This window comes from Denticeps clupeoides, chromosome 4 (genome assembly GCF_900700375.1).
Source record: "Denticeps clupeoides chromosome 4, fDenClu1.1, whole genome shotgun sequence".
Lineage (NCBI taxonomy): Eukaryota > Metazoa > Chordata > Actinopteri > Clupeiformes > Denticipitidae > Denticeps > Denticeps clupeoides.
Window position 1 is genome coordinate 18,465,451 of NC_041710.1, and position 10,684 is coordinate 18,476,134.

At 41.3% G+C, this 10,684-nt stretch overlaps 1 protein-coding gene across 4 annotated transcripts; it reads right to left on the bottom strand.

The window, feature by feature from the left end:
• Positions 1-691: 691 nt before the first annotated feature.
• On the bottom strand, positions 692-10,629 carry rgs20 (regulator of G protein signaling 20). Of its 4 annotated transcripts, XM_028977298.1 has the most exons (6): positions 10,469-10,629; positions 10,229-10,371; positions 4,971-5,134; positions 4,238-4,327; positions 3,822-4,056; positions 692-3,418 (listed from the first exon to the last, which is right to left on the bottom strand). In XM_028977298.1, the coding sequence occupies exons 2-6, from the start codon at positions 10,343-10,345 to the stop codon at positions 3,230-3,232; spliced, it is 795 nt and encodes a 264-aa protein (XP_028833131.1). In that variant the 5' UTR covers positions 10,346-10,371; positions 10,469-10,629; the 3' UTR covers positions 692-3,229. The 4 variants fall into 4 exon arrangements, with proteins under 4 accessions (XP_028833131.1, XP_028833129.1, XP_028833128.1 ...); XM_028977296.1 differs by having other exon boundaries at positions 4,238-4,315; positions 10,229-10,629; XM_028977295.1 differs by having other exon boundaries at positions 10,229-10,629.
• Positions 10,630-10,684: the final 55 nt, after the last annotated feature.

Consider the following 10,684-nt stretch of genomic DNA (forward strand, 5'->3'; position numbering starts at 1 on the left):
TCCATGCTCACGGTTTTGCTGATCTTGTCCAAATGCAAATAATGGGTCTATTTCAGAATTTGTCTGAGCTTTTGCATATCAACATTTCAGATAGACAGTTGCACCTAAACCCCAAATCTTGGCTTCATTCTGTTTGCAACCAGACAGTAATGCTATGAGATATGAGCATCCTTTGCATGCGTTTGAAGGGAAATGCAGCGTCTCTGACCGCGTGTAGCGCCTTTGTGTCACCCCAGGTGCAGCCACTCCAGTTGTGAGCCAGGTCTCCTCATTACCCTCCATTACTAAACCCAGAGCAGCCAGAAACCAGCTCTGTCCTGGCTGTCAGTGCTGCCACTGCTCCCTTATTAATCTTGAGGCGCTGTGTGAGTCCTGATGGACTGCTGAAAGTAATCATTTGTAGTAGCATCTGCTTGATGTTAAGATTCTGGTGGAATTCCTTGTTCGCTGTTCCTAACAGTTTTACATAAATTGTTCAACATTATCCAAGTGAATGAGTTCTTTTTTGCAGTCTTAGCCAGCTATGGTGATTCAGAAGCACACGTGAGGCGTATTGCGTTATGTGTATTGTTTGTGCAGGCATTAGATCATTTAAAATTATTGTGCTTTATTTTATCTTTAAGAATCCAAATGCCCACAAATCTTTTTTTCCTATTTAGATAAACCTGGAAAAACACAAACAAATACTGTAAACATTCACATTATTCATTTTAAAAACATCCTTCTGTAAACTGATTGTAAAGTAACACTTTTCATACACCAAACAGAAAATGGACATTTATAGGCAGTATCGCTCCAAACCATTGGCTTAGATTGTATCTGAGGTTGATCTTTGTGGTGAATCCATCAGCTCAAATTAAACATACCAAGTAAATTTGCCCTAAGACAACCTTTCACCACCATGAATACATATTGGCAGACGACTGGCTTCAATCAACATGCTTCATGACATGTCCTGGTATTACAGAAGGAAATCTGGGTTCATCTGGGGTGCAAGACTGTTTAAAAGCAAGGAGAATATGATGTGCGATGTGTACAGGACAAATCATTCAGTATCTTGATTGACTGAGTCCAATTACAGGGTCTGTCCAAAAAAAAGGAAGCACTTAAGAGAATGAGGAACACAAAGCAAAACACGAAATAGGTTCTTCAAGATGTGTGTATCCTGAGATAATTAAGCACTTTAGTGTTCCAGTGTCTTCAGGGCCATGCATACAAAGACCTCAAATAACTTCAAAGAGGCATGATTGTTCCTGTCAGACAGCTTGGCATGGACCTCTAAAGTGACCGTGATCACCATGGGCCTAAGTGATTTCTTAACCCTTTTCAGTCTATTACTGTCCAGTCAGAGTACAATGGGAAGTAAACCATGTGCATGCGAACACAGTTCGGCCTACCAAAACCAAGGAAGAATTTTCCAACAGCACCGAGAGCACAGATGAGGCACAGAAACAGATCTCTGCCACCTGTGCCACTTGGTTATCCTATGAGGAGAACTAACCGATGCCCCCCGCCGGGCTTCACAAGCAGCATAATCATATCCATTTTAAGCACTTCCTAATCAAGGATCATATGCTGATTATTCCCCTGTACAACGCTCATCGGCAAGACTGCCGGGTTACTTGTACAAGGACAGGGGTGTATCTTTCCTTCATGTGTCTGTTCTAGGCCAAGCACATGGGCCACCAATTTATTCAGCGATTTGGCTTCCGTTTTTTTGGGCAGCCCCTGTATGTGGCAAGAGTTTGAAGAAACTATTGCCATGAAAGTGATAATAAAAGTAAATATCAAGGCACTTCCTCGAGTGAGGATCTTGTCTTTGAATGACATGTATGCCAGGCAACAAAGTAATTCATTAAAACTAAAAACCAGGAGAAATAAAAACAAGAACTTGGCAACTCCAATTCTGGCCAGTGATGTTTGAGGAATACTGTGGTAACACAGGCAAATACTAGTTAATGGTCATATCCATATATACAAATGAAATGCTGATATAGGTTCTCAAAGGACGGAGTGCTAGGTGATCTGGATCTAATCAAACTAACATACTAGTGCATCTATAACTTGTTTTTCGTAATTTTATCAAAAGTTAAACCTTCCATCCTTCATCCTTCAGCCTCCATCCTTTCATGGGCCATCAGATATTTTGATCAAGATAAAGTAATAACATTTCACATTACATGCAGTGAATTTATTCTCTACATGTAATAGTGTGTGTGTGTGTGAGGCCGTGTGCACTATATATATGCACTACTATATTTTTCTGCTTTAGCAAGAGTAATGATTATTACTTTTTAATAATTTCATTTATGTGTCTTTAGATATGTATGTTTCATGAAATGTATTAAACCCTGGGCGCAGCATAGGCTGATATTTCACATTTGTCATCTTAAGAGGACAATAACTCAGTTGGAGTGTATAACACCTCCGGATTGGGAGCTCCACTGATCCATTCCCAAAATGAATAACTAACTTTTATACAGTAATCTTATAAACAATAGGATGTGAATTTGATGGACTCGATACTTTTATGTCTGCTGTGGTCTCTTATTATGATGATCTGTGAAGTTAATGCAAGACAGCGCTTTCTAGCACATGAAATTGGAGCTGCCAAGTCGATCTAACAGGCAGATCCTTCTGTAGAGTGCAGACAGTGTAGATGTTTAAGGTAGTTAACAGTTACAGTACCCAAAAGAGCTGCCTGCAGACACAGTCTATGTGTTGCCTTGACTTGAGCTATGATTCTCATATGCACATTATATATCTGGGCACTTCCAGTAACCCATAATTCCCTTTTCTTACACATGTTGAATGTGTTGAATGTCAAGAAGAATAGCTAAGGACATGTAATAAAATGTTCATAAATATATATGTATATATAACTATACTTGCCCCTGTTTGGGCATTATATTTTTCTCCAAATAATAATACAAAAAATATATTAAATAATAAAAAAGTGGAAAAGAAAAAAGGAAAACATTTAAATGAAAATCCTTTGGAGTGTCTTGCTATGCCGGTCTGTAGCAGTACATGTGTTGATGAGCCCTCAGAATTTTTGAGACTTCTGGTTTATAAAACCCACAGACATGAGACCTGAGTGTCTTTTCTGTCAGGTGCAGATCGCTATAGAATGGAATCCCTGTGAGAACCCACTGAAGGCCCTTATACTCTTAAACATTTTTCTGAGGAAGGTTACTAATAACAAGGGGGAAAAAGTGATCACAGACACCTAGCATTCCGGGGACTGCTCAGATAGGCTCTTGAACAGGTTTTTGTAGACTGGGGAGTTCATGAAGCGCGGGTACGAGTCTCTTTGCATTAATGTGTAGATCTGTAGCTGGGCATCGTCAAAGGTGTGGGAGGTGGGTTCCAGCATGTTGCGGTTTATCACCTCTCTAACTCGAGAATCAAGACTCACCTGCAGGATAAGGGTGAAAATCAGACACTCATTTAAACTAAACCAAAATTCTGAAGATCAGAAAAAAGGTCATTTGGTTTTGTCATTTTAATCATTGCATATAAAGTGTAATACTTTATGTTTATATTGATATGCGATGGGTCATGGCAATTGGATTATCAATATCTCAAAATATTAGAATATTTCCTTCATTCAATAGGAAAAAAAAGAATCACAGCAGAGAAACTATGGAAAAAATCAAACGACCTTTCTAATGATAGGAGTAAAGGAGTAAAAATCTATAATGTATTGATATTTAATTTAGAGTTAACAGGATTAATAAGACATTTTTTAGATATACCATATGCATATTATTTCCACATTTTCATTGATGCAGCATAGTTGGATTCTTGCAGCTACTGACCTCTTTGGGAGAGAGTATGGAGATGTAGTCTTCGTAGATAACCCGTGCCTTGTCCTCGATGGCACTCTTGTTAGTCTCTTTGCTGAACTCTTCGCAGGCTAGCCAGAAAAGCATGTTCTCCTCGCTGAACTCTGTGCGCAGGAACTGACGGAAGGCGGACCTCCCAGCCGGGCAGTGCATCAGCTTGTCGAAGGACTGCCCCCATGAGCGCACATCCTCCACAGTGGGCTTTGGGCTGACAAACACAGCAGAAGACTCAACAGAATACTTTCTCTACAAAACATTTACAGTAGTAGCGTGACAGCATTAATGCATTTGGCTTTGCAGAGGAATGGATGTTTGTCCCATCTAATACCAAAAGGCACAGGCAATGATAACTTGGCTGAAACAGCAAAAAAAAAAGGTAGCTCACTGACCTATCGTCACAGTCTGTGGGCCCCTCCGTTTTGACATCAGAGGAGGCTTTGCGTGTCCTCTCCTCTCTGTCTTCATTCCTAACAGTGAGACTGCAAGGTAGTAAAGCACATCATGATCCCAACACAGCAAAAGGACACCAGTGAGAGACCAGTGGTCAGGGCCTCCTGACTTCAGCATGCAGTTTTACCCACAGGAGGCCTTCTCAGGTCCTCTGGGTGGAATCTGTGCCACTGGTGTGTCTCACATGCTTCCAGGTACAACTAATCTCTCACCAGCGGAAGTTCCTCAGACACACACCAGCACAGCTGGTAATTCATTTCTGCTTTGTAAAAATGTGGCCGGCTCATTACCAGGGAAGTTACAGAATTAGTGCCGTCTGATTACCACCAGCCCCCAACTATATTAGGACCTGAAGTAAATCCTGCTGCAGGGAAGCTGTCCAGGTGGAAAACTGGGCAGTGCATGGGCTGCTCCTAATTCCAGCCAGTGCTAATTAAATGAAGAGGGCTGCATATCCAATGATAGTTCAGACTTTGAGCCAGTTCATTAAATCTTAATTTGAATTACAAAAATGCTGCTGTTTAAGAGCTATAATTCAGAAACACAGCTAGAGGGACTGAGCTTTAGCACGTGCATACTATGCATCGGAAGGAACTGTCAAAGATGCTTAATTTGGGCTGGGATGGTGTGATGGATTTGTGAGAGAAGGTGGCGGCATTCGTTTAGCAGTACCATGAGCAACTGCAGCAGCAGCACCAGCAGAAGCAGCATGCATTGGAACCTCGACTGCCCTGGCCAGGCTGGTCCTGCTGGGCTGGTGCAGCGCCCCCTGCTGATGTCTCCTGCTGCGCAGACATCTGCCTCTTTCGCATCTCCATCCGCTCTGATCCCATGGGCTGTCGGAGAGAAGAGAGCACTGAGACTGCGGGCCTGTGCCAGACCCCTTTCACTGTCTCCCAGAGGCCTGGCATACAATGCATGTTACCGACCCGGGTTCAAATATTAACCATGTAATAACATGTACAAGCTTATGTCTTGTTTATGTGTAACATTACATGACATGCCTCAGGTTTTTTAGAAAAAGATTAAGGGATGGTAGCTCCATAATTTAAATATCACAATTATTTTTTGATCCCAGATCAGAACATTTAGACCTATGTTGATATTTTTGGTAAAGTTTGTTTATTATATCAGTCAAATAAATCCTAAGAAATGCCAGTGAGCGCACCAGGATAAAGGAAATGCGTGATTTTTGTCTTAGTCACAGTCACCAAATTGTCCCCTGTCAATGTCAATTTCAACATACTCTGACAGGCCAGTGAAACTGGATGTATGGTCGTGTCCTGTGCATGCATGAGCCTGACACCGAGACTATCACGACACATTTGACAACCATATTTCAACCGTACCTCTGTGCTTTTTTTTTTTTTTTGGTTGACGTAAGCCTCTACAATGCTTTCAATCCCGTGCAATGGTCATGGTCACAAAAACATCACTATATAAATACATACATGCACACACATAAATACATTCACCCCTAGAAGATTTCGAATAAAGCATGCATAAACGCTTACTTCCTGCTGTTCACAGCTACTAGGAAGTGAATGCATTGATTTCCTTTTACAGAATGTTTAGCAGATATGTTATGCAGAGCCAGCTGCAGCTACCCAGAGTAGTGACTACAAATGAGATTTTGGTACGAAATGAAACGGGGCTCCCATGTGCCCCCACGATAAGTGTCTGAAATGCATTAACAATATGGGTTACAAGTTCAAGCAATATTTACCAAAAAAATTAAAAATCATGTGTTTGTGCGTTACAGAGCAACCTGACCTGGGTGTAAAAATCATAATGTACACGAATTCAGTTCTAGGCCCTCTTTCAAGAGAATCTATTTAAGCCACGTGATTTTATTTCCAGCAACGATTCCAGGATCGCAATTCCCCGATTTCCTTGACGATCGCCGTCAGCCCGCACGGCTCGTCGCCAGAGACGATGCTGGAGTATTTGGTCGGAGGAGCGGGGGCACGGAGACTGCGGTCCGTGCAACGTGAACCGGGCGAGCGGTGTAATGGGAGCACTTTCATCCGCTCCGCTGCGATCTTCGAGGAAACACTCAACACAACACGGCGCGAATATGTACGATTGAAAAAAGAAAAAAGATTTTACGCTGCGTTTTCTGTCACCTGACGGAAGCGGGCAGAAAAACGGAAAACGTGACACCGACCGCTGCTGCATTTTCCCCGGAGAAACCCCCAGGAAAAAAAAGGACATTTCTGCGAGAGACACCGCGCATCTCGATCATGACAAGCCATTTTCTCGACCCCGAAACAGGTGCCGTGCCGCTGTGTGGCGGGGGAAAACACGCACGCACGGACGCACCCGTGGTACTCACAATTTCAGCATGTATGCCCACGGATAAGAGGTTATTCTTCGCCTTGATTACATCCGTCGGCATAAGGATTTTTTTTTTCGTGGTTGCTTGCGACCGGCTGCCGGCTGCCAGTGCGCATGCGCGCCGCGTCCCGGTCGTGGTAGTGGCGGCGGCGTAAAAGCCTCCTGGATGTCACGGATTTATTCATTTATTTATCCATCCCCGCACACCGCCCCGCCCGCCCGCTTCCAGGAGCCCCCGCGTTAGCACGACACGCCGCTTCCGAGCCCGCGCATTTACCGAAGCCGCTCTGTCCACGCGTGCGTGGACGTTTCTGCAATTCCGACGCTTGTGCACGGTGGCGTGAAACTAGAGTAAAAAAATCAAAACGTGGTGGGAGAGGAGACGTCGTGGGCGGACGCAGCGTGGGAAGTGCGGCGTGGGAAGGCGGAGGCTCCCCCGCCCTGCGCTACCATCTCGTGGGAGTTCCCAGCTTGTTGTGATGCGAGGATTCCCCTCCGAGAAGATGTGAAAAAATATTCATTCATTCATACAGCTTCAAATGAACTCTAAATACATTCACAAAGAAACGTCACATTTGAATGAACACATTCGACATACATTCAACATGTGAATATTAATTTTAAAAATCGTCTATTCTCACTGGCTTTTGCTGATTGTTTTTTTATTGTTATTTTTATGTCTCTACCCCTCTTTGGCCTCATCTCTGTTGTTTTTTTATTGGATTGAATAATGATAATGAGATTTAATGTGATGTGATGACCTTTGGCACTGGCTCAGAAAACTGTTGTTTTTAAGTGTCATGTACAATTTCATTTTTCTATTTTTTATTTTTTTTAAACAACAGAAGGTTAACAAATTTCAGTGACATAATTAGCAATTAAACATATTTATGACATCATAAATATGTTTAATATGTACAAACGAAGTGAGCCCATATTGCCTTACGAATAAGTAATTATAATAATAGCTGTAATAAAGTAATTATAATAATAGCTGACGTCTTTAAAGGCATCTTTAGGTGCATATTGCCCAGTTGGAATTCTGCATAATTCTTCTGATTTGCAATTGTGTGGTGAATAGCTGTAAACACAACAATTTCAAAATATACAAAAGGACGTGCAATTTAACTCTTGAGCACAAAAGGGAGATGACAATGACATGTATTGTTTTTATATCCAGACACGAGGTGGCACTGTGAACATGTGTTTGACGTTTGGTGCTGCTTTAATTTGCTGGTGCTGGAAACACAGATAAAGGGCCCTTAGCACTATGCAGCTGATGAAGATAAGAATGTACACTGAGAAAACTGTGACAGCATTCATAATAAACATATTTCATCTGGCACTTAGTAGTGGCTACATCCTAAACTTTATAAATAACAAAACCCAAGCAATGAACCCAAACAAGACCTCATATATATATTCACATTATGCAATAACTTCCATTACACCATCCGCATAGGACTAAGAAACTGAGCATGAATGCAAAATGAATATAAAACCGTGTAATTGTCTGCACCTCTGTGCCTAGAGGATGTGAATACCTTTTGCAGGTATGCAGGTAATTATTATCATGACAATAAATTATTGTTGTATAAAGTTATAAATATGGTTATTAAAATTGTACAATTTTATGCAGCAGAAAATTAACAGCGGCTGTTTTACGGTTCACATGACTTCACGGACGCTTTAGTACAAGTCTCTGTCACTTTGGTAAATGTCATCAAGGCATCAGAGACCCACTGATGATTTATACACACCAGCCATTTTGGAGCCATTTTGATTCATTAGTCTGCATGGTTTGAAATATATAATGAAAATAAGAGATTATGTTTGTAATTAGCAGGAAATGGGCATTTGTTTTTGTCGACCTCATATGACAGTCTATTTGGTCAAGATGTCCGTTCTACAATGTACTGCTTGATAATATATGTATATATATGAATATTCTTTGAAATAGAAGATGCTCCCACAGATACACACCGAAGCTCTCAGTCCAAACAGCCACTGACTGTGATGTGAGTCATCAGAAGGACATATTCCTGCAGAATACAATGAATGTGCTTCCTATGGCATTAGTAATTTACATTTTTAGTATCATTTCCATCTTAATGGCCAATTGATCAGTTTTTTCTTGGTCCCAGTTCTCTCTTGACCTGAAATTATGCCTTAGAATCAGAATCAGAATGCCTTAGAATTAGAATTCAGAATCCTTAAAGCTTAACATATATCTTTGTATTGTCAGTGGGGTCTATTGAAAGCTAGGATTTATAGTGAGGCACAGGGAATCTATTAATCTTTGACATTTATTACAATCAAGGAAAAAAACAAAATTTTGTACATAAATCACGCATATATATATACAGCACTTGGCCGATGCTCTCTTTAAAATGTCCATCATTGAAATCCCTAATTTAAACAGAGGCAAGTGATTATGTTATACTGAGTGGTGTGTTAGAACTACTGTCCACACATTGAATAGATCAGTGACTTTCAGAAAGCCAGTGTAAAATGTTTCTGTATTTATGATTATACCTGGGCATCCAAAGACATGGATTAACAATGACTGATAAGGCAGTGTCGAATGATTTCATACATCTGACATCTAGAGAATTATCTGCATATCTAAAGTAGTACTTGCCTTGCCACATAGCTGCAAGCTCATAAACAGAGTCACAGACAATGGATGTCTAATATAGGGGATAAAAATTGTCCTTCTTTGGAGGGTAGCCTTTTTTATTCAAATGTCTTCTGCACAGAGAAGTGTTAGGCATTGACCATTAGATTAATTAGAGCCTCTAAAGGGAAAAGCTCCACCAAGAATCCACACCTGATAATAGCAGCCAAGCTAAGCACACGAACAGTTTTTCAATGACCATAGCTTTCACAGTCAAGCAAGTCACAGTCCATTTATCTAAAAATAGTTTCCCCACGCAGGAAAGGCCAGACTCTGTTATTTGACTTCTGAACACATGCCATGAACTTGAGATTTACCATCTGGATGCATATTACATGTTTGAACAATGCCTGATTTAGGAAGAAAATGATTTATGAGACTTTTACACCGACCATTGCATTTTGGCAATAGAATCAAGATGCCAATCACAATCACTGTGTGCCAAGCTTCTGCTAGTAGGTTACACAACAATGCACTCCATTGTGCTTAATCGCTTGAGTCTTCCTTGGACAGGAAAGGCTTCCATAAATAGCTTCATGGTACTCAGGATACAAAAATATCTGTTGTCACCATCAGCATGCCCTTTCTTAATTAATGAACATACCACATGATGTTCATATCAATGATGAATGTATGTTTTCTGTATCTGTTGTTTTTGTGCACATGTTCTGTTGAATGTATTGTTCAGTATGAATGTATTACAAGATTACAGATTTTTAAACATTGCTATCCAGTTTCAGTAAAGACATTTTCTCACACTCTGTATGTTGCCACAGCCAATGATCTGAGGGCAGCTATTTCTGCCACTTGTGAAAGACTTGCACTATTAATTAATTAGCTTCAAACACCAAACTAAGAGTGAACTGTTCCATTTGTTGAGAGAGCTGCTTGCACACTGATGCAGTTGTGGTCTTACCTGAAAAGATATTCCTCTCTCATTCTCATGCCCACTGTCATTCTCACAGTTTCCCGGTGCTAGGTAACCTTCACCATGCCGACAGGACAGGAGTAGCAGCCGTATCCGTCTCCACATCAAGATGGTAATGCCGCAAACAGGTCCTAGCAAAGGAACGGCCACAATTTCCACCATCTGACAATCCTAGTGCACAGCAGGGTCCATCTGGAGGGCCATCCTTCATGCTGTTCTCCCCCTCACCCGCACTCTCATTCCAACATTTGTGATGACCTGGTCTTGGAGAACTCCACACCGTAATGTGTCTGCCACAGGTGCTATTGTTTTCTTACATCAGAAACCAGAATAACTACGCGTGTTTACAGCAGTCAGTAGAAGGGGATTATGGGAATGCTCCCATTGAGTGCAAGCCTGATCCCAATGTGGCATATTAGTGCATCTCACCGGCTTAGAGCAGAT